General features: G+C 36.3%; 1 protein-coding gene across 3 annotated transcripts in view; it reads right to left on the bottom strand.

Moving 5' to 3' along the window:
* Positions 1–3,174: 3,174 nt before the first annotated feature.
* The window catches only part of SLC25A21 (solute carrier family 25 member 21), a 264,536-nt gene continuing 243,707 nt past the window's right edge, over positions 3,175–24,003 (bottom strand). For all 3 annotated transcript variants that reach the window (XM_042790921.1, XM_033008569.2, XM_033008568.2), the window contains 5 exons: positions 23,857–23,964; positions 18,783–18,947; positions 8,054–8,235; positions 7,185–7,237; positions 3,175–4,706 (listed from right to left, as the gene is read on the bottom strand). In XM_042790921.1, coding sequence (XP_042646855.1) covers positions 4,636–4,706; positions 7,185–7,237; positions 8,054–8,235; positions 18,783–18,947; positions 23,857–23,964 — 579 coding nt within the window. In that variant the 3' untranslated portion in view covers positions 3,175–4,635. The remainder of the gene's footprint in view (positions 4,707–7,184; positions 7,238–8,053; positions 8,236–18,782; positions 18,948–23,856; positions 23,965–24,003) is intronic.

A 24,003-nucleotide genomic window follows, 5' to 3' on the forward strand; every position in this document is an offset into this window, starting at 1 on the left:
TAATACCTTTGCGTTTTTATCCATTTGTAAATATAGGCTTTTGACAGCATTTGTTTTCACCTTCCAGTACATTTATTTCTACTTTTTTTTTTTTTCTTTTGAAGTTAAAAAGGTGACTTTCTAGCTATTTTCTGTCTTTGTGTGGTGGGGTGATAACCTCAGGTGATGAGGTTTAGGTAAGTTTTTCTTCATTGTGTTTTTATGCCTACAATGGAGGCTTCAACATCTCATAAAATACAATTATCTCTTTAGCAGAAGATTCAAAGGCATAAATCCAGCCAAATAACTCTCTCCAGCTATACCCAGCCTCCCAGATTCATGAAACACCATATTCGTGTTAAGTGTACAAACAGAAATAGGTGGAAAATATCTGAACAAAACTGAAAACTGTAGAGGAAAACGCCATTAGTGTGCAACCTATGCAGAGATGCTTATAAAACCATGTCAGTCAACAAACCCACTGAGAAACAGAATTGTACCATCTTTGTCGGCTGACTTGTCCAGCATTTTCAGCCCCAAGATTATGTTGTAACTTTTTAAAGAGGAAGATGTCTTTAATTTCTGCTTTAATGAATGTAAAATATGGCTCTTGGTAAAGTTTACATTGTTGTCCTGAAGCATTTTTTTTTCCCTTATAGGTATACTGGTGGTGGTGCTAGATACAGGTATTATTTAATATTAACAAATTCCCTTCCTACATTTCTGTATCCAGTGGCAAGTACTCTGTGCCAGTTATTTTGCTTTAAACTTTAATCCCAAGAGAGCTAACGTTCTGATCTTTGGAAATTTACCTGTTTTCCTTGGGTAATAATAAAGTTCTGACTATTATTCCAGAATGCTTTCCACATGCTGTAGGTATGTTCAGAATATGAACGTGGAAAAAAAACAAAATTAAGCCCGGTGTGACATTTCATATCCTTCATAGAATATTAATATATTGTGTATTTTTATAAACGTTGTGCAATAACTTAAATTACACTAGAGATAGTTAAAGCAGAGGAGAAAACGTAATTCTTCAATTATCACTTTATCTGCATACCATATTAAACATTCATTCAGTGGGAAGGAAAATACAGTCCCCTCTTAAGATACAGTCCTCTCTTTGTGGATTTCCAGCTTTCATCATTGAGACAGCTGTGGGTAAATTTTCATATAATCTAAGTAACCATTACATATGTTTTGTACAGTATATCCACTGAAATATAAATGGACTCAACTGGCTGCTGCCACCTTTGCTTTTTGCATTGGAAAACAGTTAATGGAACTGTATTTCTATAAAGAACACAGGTATTGTATTATGGCCCTAAGGAAAGAATGATCTGATCTCAGATGTGATCCCGTATCCTTCAGCCTCAGAGGGATTTGACAGCTGCTTAGCTTTATGTGATGCTGAAACCCTTGTTATTCAGCAGAAGACGTTTTAAAGAATGTTTTTTTGAAACCACTAAAGGTAAAATGCACACTAGTGCATGTCTACTCTGCCACACTGTTAGTGACATGATGAACATTATTCTGCCTTTATGCAGTTGTAGCTGGAATAAGATGAGCCTTAATAACATAAAAAAGAAAATGGTTTAATTCTAGACAAGCCCTCCACTAAAAATAAAATGGAGGAAAGAAAAGATAAGAAAAAGATCATGAGTCAATAAATGAGTAAGTTGGCAACAGGAATTCAGCTTTCAACCTAATTGTTTTACTGGATTATAGAATTATGAAGTCTACCTATTGTTACCCATACAGCACAAACAAAGTGTATTAAATGAAAAAAAAAAAAACAACAAACCAAGCCCAAACCAAAACCCTGGAAAAAGAGAAGAGAAGCCTTCCATAGCACAGTTTTTTGAGCTCCAAGATTTAATAAGCTTGTAACAAAGTGTGCCTATGTTAAAAGTTTTCAAAATTTTCTGGAGCAGCAAGATGTCATTTCTGGAATAAAACTCATCTTTTCCTGACATTCCTACAAGGCATTAGTGTATTTTGGGAAATACTTAGATCCTTAGCTTGTATCAGTTGTTTGCATTATCATGTCTTCAGCTAAACCAGGATGATTTATAAAGCAAGGACAAGACATGATGTTAAATATTCCTCATGTGGGAATACACCATCATGAACCATTTTTGGTTTGTGTTCAGGTACAGCTCTTCGTGCACCTTCCTGCTGTATATAATGCCTTACCCCCAAAATGGAAAGACAGTGGGGCTGTGCACAGAAAGTGTTGCTCAGAGTGAGCAAAGGTACTTGACCTTGGCTCTTGGTGAACTGCCTGTGATGGATTTTTTTGGTGTGAATTTTCATAACAATATGGTTCTTTTTATATGTAAACCTACAATGCAGAATACTCCTTTGCCCAAGGACTTATTTTCCTGCTTGTACTCACGAGTAAACTGCAAGACACAACATGTCAGTTTACTAGCCACACAACTTTGAGCCACTTTACAATAAAGAAAGGAGAAAAAGGGATATATATATTTATATATCTTTTTTTTTTTTTTTTCCTAAATAATAAGCAAGGATCAACTGCTGCTGTCAGGTACAGGAGTATAAATCAGTGAACCCACTGAGTTGAATGTATTAATTTGGGAAATATGCAGTATATGCAAGTGCCAAATTTAAGTTTTTAATCTGAAAAGCCCACACTTCATTCCCCGAGTGTCAAATGCTTTCAAAGAAATCAGTGAAGCTGAATACTCCCTTCTATGACAGCCCCACTGTGTTTGCATGGTCCCAGTACAGAAGACCTCCAGTGTAAAAGTGAATCAGACCCCATATTACACCAGGAGTGATGGGGGATTGGGCTGGCACATTAATGGGTTTGTTTTCTAAAACAATGTTGTGTTTTCTGCTTTCTAATGGTTCTCTTTTTATCAAAGATCAGGCTGAGCTATTAATTGAAAAAAAAACATGTTGGAAAGGATGTAAAACTGAAGGCTATATATGTATATACAGTATGTTTAAAGCCTTTTATTTTTATATTTTGAATGCTTTAAATTAATAAAAGACTAATTATAAAGCATTTTGCTTTTAATTTTCAAAATTATCTTAGTAGTGTCTTCTCTTTGGCTAAGTACTGATAATGAAATGCAACACCGAGGAACATTTGCCTTAAATTGATAAACTATAACAGAGCTGTTTTTATTGATTTTATCTATGAAGTAGTATAGGTATGAGAAGTCGCTGTTTTCAAATTTAGACAAAAGAGAGGTTTATTGAGCATGTTAGTACAAGCATCTTTGAAAGTGCTGAGAATGTACTTCTATTTTTAGCTTTTTGTTTCTTTTCTAATGCATTAAAAACACTCATGAGATGAGACTTCACATGTGAACTGTCCTTTCCAAGCAACAATCTGGAAAGATATTTCTTTAGGATTGCTGGGAAATACGTTTGTACCTTTTTAAGAGGAAAAACATTTAAAGTTAACAGTGTGAAGGTAGTATGGGGTGATACAGAAACTTTCAACAATTGCAAGATATGCATTCATTTGACATGTTTAGATAATGGGAACATTTTTATAACAGAATAATGTGTAAACTTATGTTATTTAAAGAGTTCTGAAAATAGACTGTAGAGTGGCACAACTGACTGAACGGAAACTACATTTTCAATCAGCATAGCAGAAATTATCATAATTCACAGAGCTAGTTAGAACGGCTAGTAAAGACAGGAGTACATCACCAAATTATTATTTATATTTACAGTGACTGGGAAAAGCAACAATTTCAGCTTTAGAGCAACACTTTTTATTTATAGAAAAGCACATTTCAAGTGTCTAGCTAATTACAACTGCATATGTGCTATCAGTCTAGAACATTGTTTTTCCATCCCATGGTGGTGATGAAAGGCTAAAGGGACATTCAAGGTGCATTGAGCATTTTATCACAGGACAGTAGTTTTTCTGTTCATTTATTTACTCATTTCTTTTATGATTCCCACAGTTGTTTTGCACTTTTATGTAACTTGATTCAGACTAATTATTTTTGGTATTTTCTGTAACTTGAGTGAGATTTATATGATATATATGGTTAAGCACAAGTAGGACATTTAGCAGCATGTGTGTTTTTAAGGTTGTGGCTAGTTGTATTGTCCTTTTTCTATCCTAACTCCCAACAACTTAAGAAGTTCTTCTATCAGTGTTGAAATTGTACTGGACTGAACTGAAACCGGACCCAAGATTGATGCAAGAGTTTGCAGAGTATGGAGTCATGTTCTTAACCTGGAGTCAATGGAGCTGTCAGTTTACAGTAGCTTAGTATCTGACCCCAGAGTGTTATTCCATTTTTTTCTTTAAAATCCCCTGAAAGCTGAAATTTTTAAAAAAGTGTATTGACTACATAGTATAATTCAGTGACTATAATCTTCAGTTTGTTCTTGAAAAACTAACTTGTTCCTATGTCTCCTTTACATTTTCTCTTGCTCCGGTAAAACAATTACAAATATCAACTGTGTTATTTACTTATGCACTTACAGAAAAGCATGTGCTTAAGTGTTTTCTTAGATCCGGTCCTGAAGACCAAGTATGTTTTGAACTGTATTAATATCAGTGTAGTCTGAGGGCATTCAACACCACAAAGGATGAGAATCACTTTTACTTTATTAAAATGTATTTTAGAATCCTAAAGAGCACATTTTTCAGAAGCACTACTTGTGACCAACTGTGTCCTGAAGCCATGCGTAAACGTATTCATAAACCAAAAGCATCACTGCACCACCTGGAAGAAAAGATATTATTTTATTACATACAAAATTCAGTATTTTCAATATTTTGTAGAGCATTTGTAGTGTGTAATCTAGACCAAGATATGGCAAAGCCTTATTTGAAAAATGGATAACTCTAATTCCCCAATTCATTAAAAATTCACCAATTCTTAAACCATACAATTTTTACTTAATATTAGACAAAATAAATGATGCAAAAAGCTTGTATATTAAATCAAAATCAACCCCAATGTGATTTTTCCTAACATTTTTTCAAGATTAGTATTTTTCTTTGCTCTTTTCCAAGGGAAGCTTTTAATCTGAATATGTATATATTTGTGTGTTTAGATTTGGTAGTGAAAGAGTGGTGGAATGACAAAAATTCATCATCAGGTTAATGAAATGCTTCCAGGTAAGATTCAAGAAAGGTTTTCAGCTGCTTGCTTACCATGTCTAAAGCAGATGACTGTAATGAAATGAATATAATCATCCTGTGCCTGTACCTGGCTATGACTCCACAGGCAGTTTTGATCTGATAAATTGGCATTGTCTGCTAGAACCGATAACTGTATAAAATCCCAGCTTGAATGCCATAAAGAATCTTTACTGTTAGTGAAGCCAGACTAAAGCCCTTTTGTAACCAAGCTGTTATTACTGTATGAGCTAAAGAAGGGAACGTTTGGAGAAGACAGTTGGAGAAGATAGGGAAAGAGAATCACATTCCAGGCTGCAGGAGTGAAAGTGTGTTACAATGTGCTACTTGTGGATGCCAGCACTGGGGCACAAACATTTTCATGCCTTTCCCTGTTGGCTCTGTCAGTGGGTTAGAGCGGCACCTCTAACAAACAAGTCTGCAGAACTGGTCTGACCTTTCTAGATAAATGGGATAGGCTCAGACAACCAGGCACACCGAAATACCACATGAGTTTTCCCATGTTATTTATCGTAACGAACCATCATCAGACTCAAAATCCTCAATGCACAGTAACTCACAGACAGCTAGACAGAACAAAAATTTGCTAAAGGCTTTGACGAACAAACAAATCATAGACAAAATGTCTAAGATGTGATTTGAACTCAAATCAAGGCTGATTCCAATTCTCATATTGTGTGATCTGTTTGTGTATCTCTTTTCCTGAAAGCATTCACATATTGAAAGAAGGAATTACTTTTCCAGTCCCAATAAAGATTGCATTGTTTCATCAGAATGCCAAATTTATATGTTAGTCAGTGGGACTACAAAAGTGCTTAAAATGAAGTGCACGCTTATCTGACTTGCTGGATCTGGGCCAGAACGCATAGTCATTTGTAAGATGGAAAATCTTATTCCAAAATTTTCTGTGCTAACGGGTACTGGGGAAGTGAAACCCTGCCTTCTCTTTGTCCTGTATGTAATCTAGTATCTTTGGAGTACAAGGGAAAAGGCTTTTAGCTCCAGACTTACGCCCAGCTGCCTTGTTTCCCCTCCCCACCTTCTTCCTTTACCCTGCACAATAACCAGGCATAGTCTAGCACTTAGCCAGACAGATTGGATATGCAAACATTTACAAACAAACCTAATGCCTCCTTTATACTGCAGAACAGACTCTGTACCTACTTGCTTTCAACCATGTGTGTTCTTGCCTATTAAACCACCTTGTACAATTGGAAATAAAATTTCACAGGAATGGGATACTGTTCAAATTGGGGCTTCTGCTCTTTTTGACACAGACTGCCTCTGTGGGCTGGCAAAGTCTAAGGGCCCAGTGCTTTGCTTTCATGATTAATCAAAACCAGTCAGGGAAAAATAGTCTAAAAGTAGAGGATCTAGCTCTCAACCAGTGTGCTCCCACATTTGGAGTAACAACTAGTGAGAAGAAGTCAATCAACAAACTCATTTTTAAGCTATCCTTGTCCTCTTAGTCTTCCAGGGCCATGCAAATCTCTTCCCAGCTCATACTATCAGCCTTTTAGTGTCTGTTCTTTATAGCCCCTGCAGAGCACACGAGAAGAAAGTAACTGGAACTTGATATGCTCAGGCTATGTTTCGACTAGTTGAAAGCATTTATACTGGAGAGATTCTACCCTGCATTTTAAGGTGACTTTACATGGGCACAGAATAGTGCTAATGAAACCAAAAAATCACATCATAAGGAATAGGAAGCTTTAAGAAACACTTCCAAAGGTTTTACGGTTCTGGGATTTGCATGCATGCACTTTGGCTTTTTCACAAATAAAGCAATTACACAAACCAGCAGTTACTTGGATCTGCAATCCTGTGATGTGTATTTGTAAATAATTATTTCAGACACATATTTAGACAAGCCCATCTATGGTACTATTAGATAATGCTATTATCAAAAGAAATCATTCAAAGATGAAAGAGATTTTGATGATTTCTGGTACGCTGTTTCATTTATTTGACTGATGTTTACTACATTTTTTCAGGAAACTGAAAATGGGAAGAGAAAACAAGAACAAAAGCAATGTAGAAATGACAGAGGTGAAATTACCTGGACCAAGCCTCATGATCTTGGGAACCAAGCCTTTGTACAGGGCCAGAAATCTGTACCAGAAGAAAAACAAACAAAACATTTCAAACAATATTCTTGCTCTAAAAGGAGAATGGAATTTTAGTATGTGTTTGTTAAAATGCTGGCAGAGCACTTAGAAGCAATTATTTGAAATTACAAATGTTCAATAGCAGGCTGTATCTGGGTTTTAACATTTTACAGAGGCAGATCAGATGAAGAGAAAAAGTTAATCAATGTTCAGTCACAAAAGCAACGTTGTGAGCCTAGCCAATCAGAAATATGACTTTAATCAGTGAGACGGTTTTACTTTCAAGACAAGTCTGTTAACAACAGCTGCATACATGGACAAAATGACTGCTATAATTGAATATCAAAGCTACAACTCAGTCTCCACTTGAGAAATATTTTAAAAAGTTGGAAAACGTTATTGCAACAAGGATCTGTCCCCAATTTAATTATTTCAGCAGTCATTTTAAAGGTACAGAGGTCCGTATAATTACAATTAAATTAAATTGGGAAATATTCTGTTTTCTGTTGCTATTTTCCCTTTACAAAATGAAGAGATGAAAAAATTACACAAGATACATGAAGCATCTATTTGTGGAATGTAAATTTTTACAACCCAATAATCATCTTGTGAGTCTTTTGTAAAAGCTCATGTGGAGTAGGAGGATATCTCCTTGTAATTCTAAAACACGTTTTCAAAATGTTACATTGTGCTCTTTTGATATGTTAGTTCAGGGTGGCTTAATGGTCCTCATCAAATCTGAAATATAACAATGTGGTTTTATGGACCTATATGAACTAAACCAGAGGTCTGGACATTTATTAAAATAAGAATGTTTTACCCTTCCTCTTTATAGACTGTTGCCATAGTTTTAAAACAGGTTCTGTACTTGATCTCTCCAGGAACTGGCTGTGGTCCTTGAATCCTACTTTTTGCAACATCAAAAGGAATGTTAATAATTGAGGCTATTGTTCCTGAGACTAGCCCAATTCCAAATTTCCTCAAAAACTCCAAATTTGGATCCTACAAAAAAAGAGAGAAATAAAGAATAAAAAGGGAAACTGAAGGAGCTATGCAGGTTAAGCACTATAAAGTAATATGTATTTAATCAGAAAACTCACACAACACAACACACTCGTGTTATTTTAGCGGAACACATTAGGATTTCCTATGCTGGAACTTGTTTTCTTGACAATCCTATTGGCTATGTTTTTACACATGGTCTAAATTGCTGAAGTACACATTTCCTCACACAGGATTTATAAACACAGTTCATAAAGAAAGACTGGTATGGCATATGGGGATGATTTGTATAATTGGGCTTCACAATGTACTTAGTATTACTGTATCAAAACAGGAGAAATCCAAGCACACTATTAGCTAATTGGCCAGAATATTTTACAAATGACAGCAACTTCCACCATGAAGCCTACTAAAACGCTCATTTGTGTGTTGGACCCCCAAATGCTAAATTAAATAAAGGCTAATCTCAGTCTGCTGCCATTCCCCTCCAGGTTTTTTACATTTATTTTCACATGTAGCTGATCCACTGTACTGAGAAGTGCTAGCTTCCTGTTATTAACAATCCAACTCGGCGCAACTGCACAAGAGCCTCCACGTTCTGCGCATTATAAACGGTGGTAACTCACTCAGCTAATTGGCTGAAGAATTTACAACAGATTGTTTCTGAACCCTACTATATATTCACGGTAAAAGTTAGAAGCAGGTTAGAAGGGCATCTAAAAACTTTTCTGCTCACTCACAGTTCACAGTTCAACTGGGTTTTACTTGATCTTTTAGAAAGACCTCCTACCTTGGCATTTTCTATGACATCAAAGAACCCAGAGTCTATCTGGGAGTCAAAGTCTCTTGAAGCAAGTTTAATCCTATTTCTCTAAGTAGTGGAAGTCATAGGGAAGTGTGTTCCAGGCCACTTCCTATGCATATAATTTTTTTGCTATTGGTCTTCAACAGCAAGGACAGTTTTTTGCTATATCAAACTCTTTATATACAGTTCCATTTTTTTTCCGTGAAGGTACTTTAATTATAGAAAATCACCAGTAAGATAACAAATGATCTTGCCATGTTATAATATCAGCACAATATTAAAATGAAAGAGTTCTTTGTTTCCTAAACCTGTATATTTGTGACTGAAAAAGGAAACAATGAAGAAGTTTTTCTTTCCATATTATCAACAAGAAACATAAACTTCCATAATATGCACTGGATGAAGTCCATACAGGTGTTTAGAGAGAAACATCAAAATCGACAGGGCTTTTTAGTACTTGCAGAAAAACTCAACACTTTGATTTCGCAGAACATGAAACATACTTGTAATATCTTTTAAAAATTAGAATGGCTTGGGCTACATAAAGAATTGCAAGACTTTATTAGCAAAAAGCTTAGCAACAAATTTCTGCTTATTCTGTGCATGCTGACAGTTGTTTAAATGCAAATAAAATAAAGCCAATATTTCTGGTATCTAGAGAAGACAAATGGATTCCTTTTGAAGTTCGAGGGGCAGCAGTATGGCAGCCCCATTCCAGCATGGTGCCTACCTACCTCCAGGTGTATGGTTGTACCCACACCTGACAGCTAAGTACTACTCCAGATTGTACTAACCTCCTCAAACCGGGCTGCAGCGAGGAGGCTAGCACTGCTTTGTCAACTTTTCAAAGTCCAGAACGGTCAAATGGTCTGAAGTATTTTTGCCACACAGTTTGATGCAAGGACACTTTCTTCCATAGCGCTGAGCACAGTGGGCTGCCCTCTGGGATAGGCAATATATGTCAGGTAAAAATATTTCCTTGTTAAACATTGACTTTCAAGTCTTGCTGCTCCTGACAAATCCTTTGCATTCGAATGATTGAAAATTCTCATATTTTGGTGAATTCCCAATGCCAGCTTTGCCTGCTTCATGATTGAGAGTGCCACAGAGTACAAGACACAGTGGGTGTCTGATCAAGTGAGCATCTATGAAAACCTGACATTGCACTAACACAACTAAAAGGAAATTGTAACAAATTGCTTTATTTCTATTCCAGTATTTGTGACACAAAAAAGTTGAAAGGCAGCATTTTGTCCATTCACAAAACTGGATTCTAACCAAATGTGCAATGGTATACTCTAGCTTTGCTATATACCTTGATTTTTTATAATATATCTCATGGGAAAGGTTTTTCTATGGCATCCATCAATTTAATATCTGGGTCATTTCATTCATATAATAGATTCAAGATAGATTTAGCTGTTAAAAATAATTAAAAAGTTATTTTTTTTCCTAAAAGCATAGCTTAATGGCATTTTACTGTGCTAATGCTTACAATTGATAAAAGAAATTTCCAAACATAATTTATGCCTCTGTCTACAATGCTTACATGGACAAAGGAACATTGTTTTTTTATCAGGTAGGTGCAAGTCGGTGCTATCAGGAAGCAGTGTCTTTCTTTTCACACCAAAATCTGTCCTTTTCCTACCCCATGGACAATGCCAAAATGTTCATAACAGTCTGGGATCCTGTGAAAGAAGACACAAGGAAAAGGTATTTGTCTAGTGCTAATGCCGCAACTGGCTAGCAGAGGCAGTTTTGTCACTAACTTCTGCACCATGCAGTTCACTGACCAAATATTTTGTGTTTCATATCTTGTACATTAGAAAAAAAAAAGATGCTGATGATCCTCTTGCTTTCATAAATGGCAGAAGTGGAGGAAAAACATATATGAATACTGTTTTTAAGCAAAGGTGATTTTTATGTAGCATGAGCAGAAAATATAGAACAGAAACTTGATTTTAGACAGTGCCACCCCACATCACAGTATACCACAAGGAAGTGAAATACCAATTTACTTATTTACAATGGAATGATTTTGCTGTGGTTGGATAACATAACCTGTGATCATCTCACCTTTTTATGACACTGCAGAACCACATTTCCTGTACACCTAAGTCCCTGCCCTGTGAGCACCAGCAGCCATTAAAAATAGAGAGAAGTGGGCATCACTAATAAATTCCATATCTATGCATATTCTGCTGGATTTCCCTGCTTTCTTTGGGAGAAAAAATTTTGAGATGTTATCTCTCTGGTGTTTATACTTCATTATTCCTATCATAACATTTTAAATAAGTGGAGACTCCATAAGTTCCTCCTAAATCATATGCTGCTTAATTCCTTCTTTTATATTCCATAATTTCTAGCAACAGAAAATTCTAGCCCTAAATCTAGCACATACACACCCACGTACAAGAGTGTCACCCACTGGTGACAGTTTTAATTTATCAGTTTCATTCTTCAAAGCCCAAGGCTTTCCATCGCCTACCATTTCATCCACCTGTTTATTTGCTGGGCGCTTTGTCAAAAACTCTGTTTAAATCTTTGATCTCTGTTAAAATCTTCCAGACTATCTTCATCCATACTGAAGGAAGGTCACTTAATTCAATAAACAGCATAGTTATTCATCCAACAATGAAATAAACCTTTGGTAAAGTCATGCGTGCTTGGAACTCAATTTTTCCAGAATAGATGAAAAATCATTTTAAGATAGATTATGACTTACCACAGTAGATATATTTGTACTGATTTAGACACCCATCTTAGGTGCAATCCAAGTGTTCAGAGGTAGGACACCACATTCACATATGCGGTGAATGCAGGAGAGCAGTAGGTACCTTCAAAGGTACAGCTCAAAGTCCCTAAGGTAGATTGCTTGAAGTAAGCAGAAATAGATGATGTGGACAGTCCACTGACATGCATAATAGTGTTTAGAAACCCAACCACAGAGACACTCAGGAATACTACTTGTTTTTCCCTTGTGAGGCCCTGTTCAGTCTGAGTAAAAGTGGCAGAATGTGTCTCAAAGAAACTTCTAATTTAACTCTATTTTAAACAAAAAAAAAATCAATAAAATGAAAATATCAATAAATCTTAATTTGTCTAACTGAAGGTATTTTCAGAAGTTTCTTTGCTTCAATATTTGGATGTTTGTCTTGTGATCTTTTAACCTTTTTTTTTTTTTTTCCCAGTTGTTGGAGGTACATATCTTATGAGAAAGAATACTTTAATAAGTATGTTTTGATACTTCTGAGCACCTCATAGATAAGTTCACTATAAAAGGCTAATGCTTACTGGATAAGGAGAATGCCAATTTCTGACAATTTGCATGAAAAATAAATAACAATAGTAGAATAATGTTTGAAGTTGGCAATTGCAAAGCAGTCTACTGAAATCAGCCCAAAATTAATACTTGGAGTGGAATATTTGCATTAAGTTCCTTAAACTCCTTTGAAAATGTTAGCCATAATACTAGTTTTATAGATGAGTTACACTTGGCACAAAAGTGCCAAAAGTGATTTGAAATGACCACTAAATTTAAATACATTTGCTCAAGGTCAAATAATGGGTCAGCAGAGAAGCCAGGAAGGGAGCTGAGAGGCTTTGCACTCTGTGCTGCACATTCCACCTCCCTGTGTGTGACAAGGGAGACTAAAAGACAAGGCTTTGGTTTGGCCAGCTCTGGTTCTGCCTGGTATACCCAGGACATACAGGACCAAAGAGGGAGATGGGCCAGGAATAAGGAGTAGTATTGCTTCTTGACCCTTTTGGCTAAGGTAAAGTGTAATAGCATAGAAATTCCAATGGCAAGATAAGTGGTGCCACAGGCCCTGACCTACATTGGTTATAATCAAGTGTTGGGCAGCAAAACAGGCTGTAAGGAACTGCTTTAGCCAGCCTGATAATTGCTTTTAACCACTAAAAGGGGCTTCCTTTGTCAACAGGCAGTGGAAGAAAGGGACAATTGGATCTGAGGAAGGGGAGCTTCCAAGACAGAGGAGAAAAGGTATATTCAGAGAGAGGCAAGGTGGGAGATAGCTCTCAGGAAAGCAACAAGGAACACATGAAAAACTCTAATTGCTTTAAATACAGACACTGAGCCAGAACTCAGAGGAGAGAAGGGGTCTGGGTCTTCCTGTTGAGTTCTAGAGGAAAGCTGGGAAGAAAGGCTGTCACATTCTACTCTTAGGGAGGGAGAGGCTGGTACAGATGTGATCAGATGATTTGGAGGCATGTAAACTCCCAGCAGAAATCAGCAGTAAGGAGGAGAAAATTATGTAGACTCATTGCAAGGCTCCAGAAAGGGTAAAAATGGGAAGATGAAAGTGAGTCTCATCACTGTTGTGATAACATCATGTTTTGTTTCTTTTAAAGAATATTCACAATTTTTGTCAAGATTTGACCAGAGCTTAAAGCACAGCTTCATAGTTTTACTGACCCTGAACTTCTGCCCATCGCATGAATTTACGTAGCAAACTCCTTATTGTAAACTATAGCTTGCTGTCTGATTAATGCAATGTTGATCTGATCTTTGTCAAAAGGCAGAGGAAATGCTGAAATTATAACTACAATAAACATATTGATGATCAGGAAAGACACTCCAAAATGCATAGTCACAGCTGCACTTTATTTGAAATAAATGTGCTTTCTCACACTGGTATCATCTCAGATTCCTCCTCGAGTGCAATCTCATTGCAGCAGACACTTATTTAAGTTTTTAAAATCCACCTGTCAGATGTTTGACAGCATAAGATGAATGACAGCCACCAGGATAAATGTCCTGGCTAGTCTCCACAGTGACGTGGTTGTCTATTGTACGGGGTATACATTTTCAAACAGTCTGCAATCCTCTCAGTGATTTGTTTTTCTCACAATATAATTTCCTGATAAAGTTTTTATTAATCTTACTCTAGATTTATAAATACTATTATTATCTATTATTTAGTCTTTTGCTATAACCTTTTGGAACCATAGGGCAAATCTAGGACTTCATTTAGTCTTAAAACAAACATCTGCACCAAAGAACTTTCGATGTAAATAAAAAACCAAGAGACAGCAAAATTTGGTGGTCATCAAATACAAAATACACATAATTCTGGAGACTCAGTACAGTCAGTAAGAGAAGTGCCAGATAGATCTGTACTTGTTCCTCTTACTCATCACCATTTTTGTAGATTACTGTTTGACTGTTGAAAGCAGAACACCAAAGAGACAAAAGAAACTCCTGCCCAATTCCTTTAGGTCCTCAGATTTGTCTATTTTCTCTGTTAGTCCCATAGCCACCTCTATCAGTGACTCCCAGGTTTACCCAAGAGAGGTACCTAGTGTTCCTGTCGTTCACTATCCAGTGCATGTTCTTGCAGGTTCTGGGGAATGGCCACCTGGAGAACCATAAATCACACTGGTAAAAACAGAATTGATCTTCCAACTTCACATGAGGCTTCTGCTGTAACTCCAAGCAGCTCTCCCATGCAGAGTCAGTCTATGCAGATGATCAGACTGTTCATAAAGTGGTGGGTTACAAGCAGGTTGACTTTTCATGGCATCATTTAGACACTAGCTACACAGAAAAGGGCACACAGAAATGGATGTCTTATTGTTTACCCCTGCATCCAGTACTTTCGTCTGCACTATTCATCTTCAGTCTCAGTTATACAGTAATTTATGAAAGAGAAAAAAAAGAGAAACCCCATGAATACCAGAATGAAAGAACCTTGATGTCTAATCAGCCCTTGTGACTCATTGATATTGATGTCTGGAAAGGTACAAGGCCAGACTAAGGCTTACATGGGCTTTTTCCTGTGGAATTCAGTGTTTAGTAAGGCATAAGTTCCCAGTGGGAATTTCCCTCAGTTGGGGCACTCATAAGACACACTTGTAGGATCTCTCTTCCTTTTAAATGATTATTTCTATGTCTTGCAAGAACTTAACTATTGTAAACCTGCCTCTCTGTCACCTATGGTTGAATCTGGTTACGAGTTTCAGCATTATCCTAATTTCTGTAGGAAAACAGAAGAAACTTGTGTTTCTTCTTCACATTTTTATTTTGATCAAAGATTCCTCTCCTTAAACTTTGTCTTGTCTACAGGAATACCACAGTACGGAGCAGGTGAGGTAGCAATGGATTGTCCCCCTCTGATGTAACCTCTTTTGGTGATGATGGCCTGGGCTGAAGTCTTTAAACAACACAGGCTGTCAGGCTGTCTTTTCAACAGCCACAGGACAGCTCACAGTGGAGACTACTGATCAATTGATGGCTTATGACACTGTACAGGATACAGCACTGGCTTTACCTTTTTTTTTTTTGTTTTGTTTTGCTTTCAGTTCCCAGGTCATCCTGAAACCTGAAGTTGGATGGTAGTTCTGAGGTTATTCCACTTCCCACTCTAACACTGTCTTCTCCTAAATCACTTTTGGTTTACTATTTTTTTAAACTCTGTTGTACTACATGCCCTTTTCACTCTGTGTTCCTACACATAACTTTGATGTTGTTACAGATCTGAAGACAACTAAAATAAATCTGTTGTCTGATATCTTATTTATTCACCAAGCTAACCAGCCCATTTTGGTTTCCCATCTCTTTTTCTTTGCCTATAGAAGTTCAGAGCCCTTTCTCTGACAAAACAACCCACCGTCCAGCTCCCACTGCCTGATGCAGCCGTCCCTTTAACAGAAGGCACATCTGTGGCAGCTGGGGCAGGCAGTGCCTGACTTGAAATGAGTTTTGCAGTTGGCCACATTTCAAAGGGGGCTTTTAACAGACAGTAAGGAAATTTCATATTGCTAAGAAATATGACAGCCACTTGGAGGTGGTAGTGAGCAAATGTTTTAATGAAACTAACGTTTACCATCAAACCTATGATTAGTTAGGTTTTCAAAAAAATTGAGAAGTGAGAGCTGCTGGACGCCTATGAAATGTGCTATAAAAGCAGGTGCCATAAAACTGAGACGATATAAATTTGCAGACTAATTTGATTGCTAGTGCAGATGCATAGCTGTTAATGCTCTACGGTTGATACATTAGTGGCAATTGAAACAAGTCTGGATTATTCCATTTTCAGTAAACAGAGCATGAGGTTGGCTGTAAATGGTCTGTTTAGCAGAACAGACTGAACATACGAAAAATTATTCATTATGAACATTTACAACCCACACATGTCATTTATATCATTTGACCACTCAACATAAAAGGTTTATTGTTTTTGGCAAAATAAGCTGCAAACATCTCTAATTGGGATGCAAATTTAATGCACAGTTTAGCACTGTTGACAGCTAAAAGGCTCATATGGACATTTCCATACATTTTTCCACTTACGTTACAGATGGTGAACAGCAGATACATAGTCAAGAGCCAAAATTATTTCAAAAGTGTAGTATTCTTGTTTCACAATTTTTATATATTTGTCAATATCACAAGACTGACTAAGATTTTCTTTTCTGGCAAAATATACAAAGTGAACAAATTAGGTTTTGTAATGAAATCAAGTCTGCGAGAAATCTTGAAAAGTTACAACTGTCTAATATTTTTCAGACTATCTGCAAAACAGCTTCTACTAAATTCCGTGTACAGGTTTGATAACTCTTAGCCTCTGGTGCCTGCCTACTGGCAGAAGTGGCTTACGTTACAGATCACAAAGTATTGTTGAATGCTTCCATTTTCCAGTCAGTGAAGTTCAATTCATGTAAACACCTGAGACATAATGTTGGCTAGCACAAGCCAGATGAGGCCTGATGTATGCCCTGTCAAATTCAGGGTAAGATTTGTATTGATTTTAATGGGAGTTTGATCAGAATTATTGGTTATATCTACATGTACAGAACTGTCTATGGCGCTGATGCCAGTTGGCCTAGAGAGTCCTATTAACTTTATTAGAGTTATTAAATGCTATTACCATTCAAAACAGACTGGTTGCATGAAACCTGCCTATGAGGAATGGTTCCTTGTCTGCACTAGCTCCTAGGCCGTATCCAGAACAGTGCTGGCTGGCCCGGGCCAGCGCTGTGCCAGGGAACATTTAACAGCACAGATGACTGAGTTTCAGTGACTCTGCACAGTTTCCCATTGCAGATGTAGCCACTGTGCAAGCCACTTTGCACTGGCTGAGCACAGGGCAAACCTCTCCACTTATGTGCAGTTAATGCAATCTAATCCTACATTGATTAAATTGTCTTTTGCTTTTGATAGTAAGTACAGGACGGCTGGGTCACTGGCTGACACCATTCAAGTAATTTCTTTTTTGTTTTCTAGATGTATTTAAATCTGTGTTGTAGATGTTAACAATTCTTTGTATCGTACAAAATCTGTATAAAGTGCTAATTCTCTTAGATCATAAAGCTCTGAACCTTTCTAATCGTGTAATAATTGTTTCCCATTTTTTTAAACTGAAAGGCTAGGAAAGCATGCTTATGTCAAATATTATTACTATTCTTCAAGTGCTATGCAAGAACATTTCAGGATTTCCATAGAAGTTGCATTCAAGCCTCTTTGTCTTTACCTGCATATGATTCTGAATGTTCTGCATAGTGATTATTATTTTTTCATCTTTTGATCAACATAATTGTGTTTACTTCTATCTTAGTATCAAGCTATGCTCGTGCCTTGAATTTTTAGAATGTGTGAGTAAAGTACATTGTAAAGTATGCTTACATGCACTAAAAGAAACTTGTAGAAACTTGTGGGTTAGCTGCTCTTGAACAATTCAATTTACTCTAATGATCTGCAAATAAGAAGTGGAGCTTTCCTCCATTTACACAATGTTGCCAACAAAAATACCAGGCTACTCAGAAGTGCAGAAAAAAAAAGAAGTGTTAGAAGTGTTACTTCATCTGGGAGTAGAAACTGATCCCTTTTGATGTAAATTGCAGCTTCATATATGAATATCACTACATATTACACCTGTGACTGTTTAACTGTCATCATCTAAAAATCACATTAGTGAAAACACAGCTCAGTAAGTAACGTACCGGAGTCATTAATAATCCATTAGCTGTTACTCACACAGTTATTTAGAAAGCTGCCAATATTATCATGTTTTCATTAGTAAAATTTCCCTTTGTTGTAAAGGGAAATGTTTCCATTGTAATGTAAATGAATATAAGACTATTAAATAAAATTGCTTCAAGTGAAATTACAGCTCTAAATAAATATATATATATATTTTTTAACTTACAAACTACATAAAGCTCCTGTGCATGACCCTGTAAGTCCTGTTTTGGGCTAGCTCCCTTCCACATGGATAAATCTGCCCTGTCATCCTTCACCACAAGGCTGAACTCTCTTTTGAGTAAATAGACCCAGAACATGGCCAGAATACCCTTCATACTGCAGCTCTGCCATCTCATCAAGTTTAGCCCCTTTGTGAATACTGAAAGAACTTCTAGAAACTGTTTTTTCTCTTCCAAGCCAGTTTACCACAAAAAAGTGCATACAAACCTAGCATAAGCATAACATACCTGTATCTTGATTTCTGCCTTTTTACATTGCTAGCATGGTATAAAGGGAAATTCATAAAAATGAGAATTCAAACTTGACTACTTTATTTATAATCAGATTTGCTTAAAAAGTGAGAAGTACAAATCCTTTGCTTGATTCTATTAAAATGCTATTGATTTCTGCAAAAGAGAGAGCTAGGTTAGTCACTGTTTATTACTAAATGCCACAGCTTTGCACAGAAAAATACAGAGTTAATTCAATTGTCAAAACTCTTATCTGTTTGTCTATTGCATTGTATGAAGAACTTACTTTATTGACTGGAAGAATGTTTTTCACATTGAAGTAGAATCCAAAGTAAACCATGTTGAAAACTCCGTGACGGCCCAGTGTTGCAGTAAGACCTTTGTTGAGTCCTTGGAAGCCCAGACCATCGATTTTAATGATCTGCCGAGCTTGCACAAAGCTAGATGGTTGCTACATAAGTGAAGCAAAAGAAGGAAGAGATCATCTTTACAAAAAGAAAACAATAACCATAGCATCATTTCAATCCTGTTGACAAACACAGTGTTGCCAATTCTTGTCATTTTATCTTGTCTCACCATATTTGTTATTTTTCTTTTCCTGTGATCATGTAGAAATCACAACTTTAATTAAAAAAACAAAAAGATTCCTCATTTTTCTAATTGCAGAAAAAAAATGAAAACATGACTTGAGTACTGTCAAAGACTAAGGCTCACTAAAGTAAAGGTCTTAAAATATTCATTAAAAAAATATAGATTTTATAGAGGAACATGTGGCTTTGAATGTGTGAATTTGGCAACAGTTTTTTTTATCATTGATCCAGTGCTGTTAAGATTATGACAGATGAAACCCTTACACAACTAGAGTATATAACAATTATTCTGGACAATAAGAAGATAAACCCAGCTTCTCTAGTAAAACCAAAGGCACAGGAATATGCATGGTAAGGGAGTGATAAAACGGACTGGATTTGAACAGAGAATTTTTGAGCCATTATGGTTATAGAAGCAAGTCCTTGGAAACCACAAATTAGAGCAGCAAGGAGGGCTATGAATATTTGTGTTGAATATCACCTCAGCAGTTTCCAAATGCAATAGGGCCGAAAGGGTGACAAAAGGCATATATAGTGTCTGGGAACCCTTCTGGATCCTCTGAGGCTCTTCATGCTGTTAAGAATGAAAACTACTGCTTTAAGACACTGACTTTTGAAGGAGTTACTGGGTACACAGCACTTTTTAAAACCAGATCATATGTTAAACTTTCTTTTAGTGTTGAAAATCTTGAAAAGAGGGTGGGGTTTTGTGTTTTATGGTTTGTTTTTTTTTTTTTTTTTTTTTTTTTTTTTTTCCTTAAGCATCCAACTGGAAATCCTGTTTTGCCCTCTTAATGGATTATTTGATTGGAAAAGTATAGTTAGATCTTGAAAATCAGAACACCCATTTAAAATTCCAAGGTACAAATTTAGGAAATTGACTTCAGAAATCCTGTTTTGAAAATACTGCCCAAAAGGCACAGAAATCATTTGAGTCAGCCAACTTCCATTTAACAAAAGGAAGAAAGCAAGAAACCTCCTCAGAGTCCACTTATATAATGATCAGTTCCTCAGACAGGATCTGCCTGACTACATACATATTTGGTCTATTTTCCAATATAATGTGATACTCAGAAAAAGGTGTTCTCCTTCTGAACATTTTAGATTTTTTTTGGTAGAATTATAGAAAAGTTTCTTTCAAAAAGTTGTTGACTTGAGCTTGGCTTTCTCCAAAGCATAAAGCTAGCTCTGGGTAACCAAATATTTAATTAGAAAGGCAAAACATGACTTCCACTAGGAGGCTCAAACATGAAAATATAGAAGAATTTTGACTACAACGATGTGAACACTGCTAATTTCAATACACTTATTTGCTTAATAGCTTTCCATTTCAAAATATCACTGTGGTAGATCAACAGCGTCAGCCAAATGATGCCTCTTATATCTGACAGAGCATATGACTGCTTATTTAAGTGACTGAGAAGTTTAGTCTTTAATACTAAATTTCATTCAATTTTTAAATATTTGGTAACTAATATTATCCTGTTAATGATCTGAGTACATTTTACTATAGTTTACTTTTCTATCTACCCTCAAGGATTAAAATCAGAATCTATTCCAAAATGTAGATACCTGACATGGAATATAGTCCAGACACTAGCAATAGCATACTTTCTCATGAACAAAAAGTGAGGATTAAATCTTTAAAACATAACCAATAGCCCTGAATGAACTTATTTAAACTGAATACAGCACCTTTCAATAGCAAGCTATCCCTTGGTCTCATCTTGAATACAGATTTACTAATGACTCAGAGGGGAAACCTGTCTTGTGCTGAACACATGAGATGGGATTCATCAATCCAAATGTAGATACCTGCAATGTCTACATCCATATGTGAGCTACTAAGAAAGATGCCCTTTTTCAGTCCATTAGCAATAAAGAGGGTTCTCTTAGACAGCACTTCAACCGAAGTAGGCATCTAAAATGTCAGCTGATCAAGCCATAGAAGGTCTGCGCTTCATCACTGGTGATGGAAGGACCTTAGGATGGAGGAATTAATTGTATAAACATCTGGAGTTGATTCACTTAACTGTTGACTTAATAGAGATCTAGTCAATGGCATCTGCAGTCAGATTCTTCTCATCATAAAGCAGAAACTTGTATTTGTTTAATTAATCACAACTCTTAAGTCAGGTGAGATTTTTATTACCACACCAGATTCTATAGCCAGTGAGTTATCCATGGCTTCAGGGAAAAGAAAAAAAAATAAAACAAAATAACAAGGTGTTGGGCCTTCTAGCAGTTTATCTTAACAAAAAGTTACCATTATTTTTACCTGTAGCAGTCCACATTACAAAAGTGACGATACTTGATTTACAGTGGCCTTCCTCTTTAAACCTATCAACCCTTGAAAGATGATCTGGTACCACAGAATAATTCAGCTGTCACCATAGTGTGTGAATATTTGCTTTGGGGGTGTGCAGGAGTCTGGGTGTGGGTGTGTGTTCATGCTCTTCCTTGTTCCTTTTAAACAAGATATATTTATTATTTCAATACAATAGTCAGAGAAATATGTGAACTGCATTAGGTTTCATCATATAGTATGAAAGCTACACAATGGGATAGGTATACTTTACTTAAACCTTTTAGAAAAACAGTTCGTGGTAATGAAATGAGTGTACCACTGCTTTACACTGCATAATATAACATGCACATGCTTCTTTCAATAGATTTGAATTTACATGCTCTAGTGTGGAATGTTCTTTAACATATTCTTAATGAGAACTTAAGATCATGGTAATGAAGTCAAAGGAGTTTTCCTGATTTACAGCAAAATGTGAAATTCAAACACTTTTTTTTTAAGAGATATATTAAAAATTAATATGTCTGCGATTTAACTATCTGTGATTTAGAACTTCGGTCCCTTGGATTTATTTGTTAGGGCAAATTTATTTATATTTTAGGTGTAGACTAGGTTCCTAATGGAGTCCCAATAGCATTCTTTTACAATTTTATTTGTATAATATACTATTGTTTGGATTTTGTGAAAACTTGAATTTAAATGAAATTAAATTCAAAGAATATTCACCTAGACCAAACCAGCTAAGAATGCTTTTGAACAGATACACTGTGATTACTGGAGTATTCTGAAGGTCACCAGGGAAGGGATGCTGTAACTAAAGTGCTTAAAATTTACACACTAAAACACCCCAGCTTTTATTATAAAATTTGCAATAGAGAAAAAAATTAAAATGCATGAAGTGAAAGGATATATTGGTCTCTTGCAACTTACAGGAACTAGTTTGTTCAAAATATAATACTGGTGTATCTATACTCAAAACCAGAGGTTTTATTAAGGTAGGTTAATTGTATCTTCATAACTGTAAGGCAGAAAGATCCAGATTATCTGCGTAATTTACTACTACTGGAGCAGTAGTAGTCCATAATTTTTTCGTATCACCTTCATGAGAGAGAGATCCTCTCACATATTGCTTTCTCCCACTTTCAGTCTCTCTCCCTCCAGGATCCTAACCTTTTTACTCGTGTACTCTGTTAGCTCTCTGTTTTAGTGGCTATGCTGCCCATGGTTAAAAAATGTCTAGGCTGGAGATTTGGAGGAACCAAACATCTCTTTTGCATGCATTGAGAATTGAACAGAAATTTACCAAATGTTTAGTTCTGGAAAAGAATGTTTCTCTGGATGAGTTATGGAGTAGGTACCAGCTAGTCTATGATATTTGGAAATCAGTGGCAATATTTTGTCAGTGTGTACCTGAGGAGCTTGGCCCAAACATCTTACGTAAATGGCCAGGTGATAAATCTCTTTACTGTGCATCCCCCAAAAGGGTTCAATGTGTGCAGATGAGTGCTACAAGGCATGAAAGTATTAACTCAGTCAAAACTTAATAGTAGAATATGAAAAAATAATGCTCTACCAGGGATTCAGCTAACCTCTTCATGCCATGCTTATGTGATTTGGCACCTCTACCATGGTATCTCTACCATGGATTTCTCAAGAGATTTTGAAAGAGCTGATTTGACAATTGTTAGTCTTATTCAATGAGAAAAGAAAGAACCGTGTGACTGCCTGCCTTCACTTTAGCCTGGATCATTTTCTACATTAAAATTAACTGAAGCCGGTACATTCTTGGGAACACTTGCTTTTGATGAATCACTGTTTTCCAGTTTAATCTGCTTCCCCTTTCACTAGTACCCAGAACCGTGGACAAAGTCAGTTTTGCACACTGACTTCTTTGAATGAAACAATATTTGAATAATAAAACTCTGAAGTGAAACAGGAATTTAAATTATTGGTGTGCCTTATTATATAACGATTTCCTGGTTTTTGTTTATAAATAATTTAATCCAAGACTCTGAAATCTACCAGCTATGTTTTAAACATAAAATATACCAGCTGGACCCTGGCTAGGGCATGGGGCCAGGATGTTTTGTGCTAATGTTTGGTGCTCACTTGAAGTCTGGAGCCTGCTGGAGTAAATGCACTGTGTACAAGGAATTCTTGTTTGTAATTCTGGATTACAATTCCTCACAATGATGGGCTGCTGGCTACTCTGGGGGGGTTAAAGGTGCACTTTTGACACAGAATATTGACAGTGGAGATGCTGACACTGCTGACAATACTGTATGCATCTCTGCGTATCTGAAGGCATCGTCTGTTAAGTCTCTTTGTTTTTCCATTTCTGTTAAGCTTGTGGGAAAATCATTTGCATCAACCCAATATATTATAGACATTTGGCGCTAAATAGGAACTTTGAAATGCTTTATGCCTAATAAAGCGGAAAAAGAAGAATGGAGCAATTCTCATACCTCTGTGAAGGCATTCCGATTTGCCTGTAAGGTAACCTTTACTACTTCAAAAGGGTTAACCACAACTGCCTCTGTCAACCCAGATCCCAAGCCAGCAACTGCAAATGCCTAGGAAAGTTAAAATTAAAGTTAAAAACTACAGAGTAA

Source organism: Tyto alba, unplaced genomic scaffold (assembly GCF_018691265.1).
Source record: "Tyto alba isolate M040663 unplaced genomic scaffold, T.alba_DEE_v4.0 Super-Scaffold_18, whole genome shotgun sequence".
Lineage (NCBI taxonomy): Eukaryota > Metazoa > Chordata > Aves > Strigiformes > Tytonidae > Tyto > Tyto alba.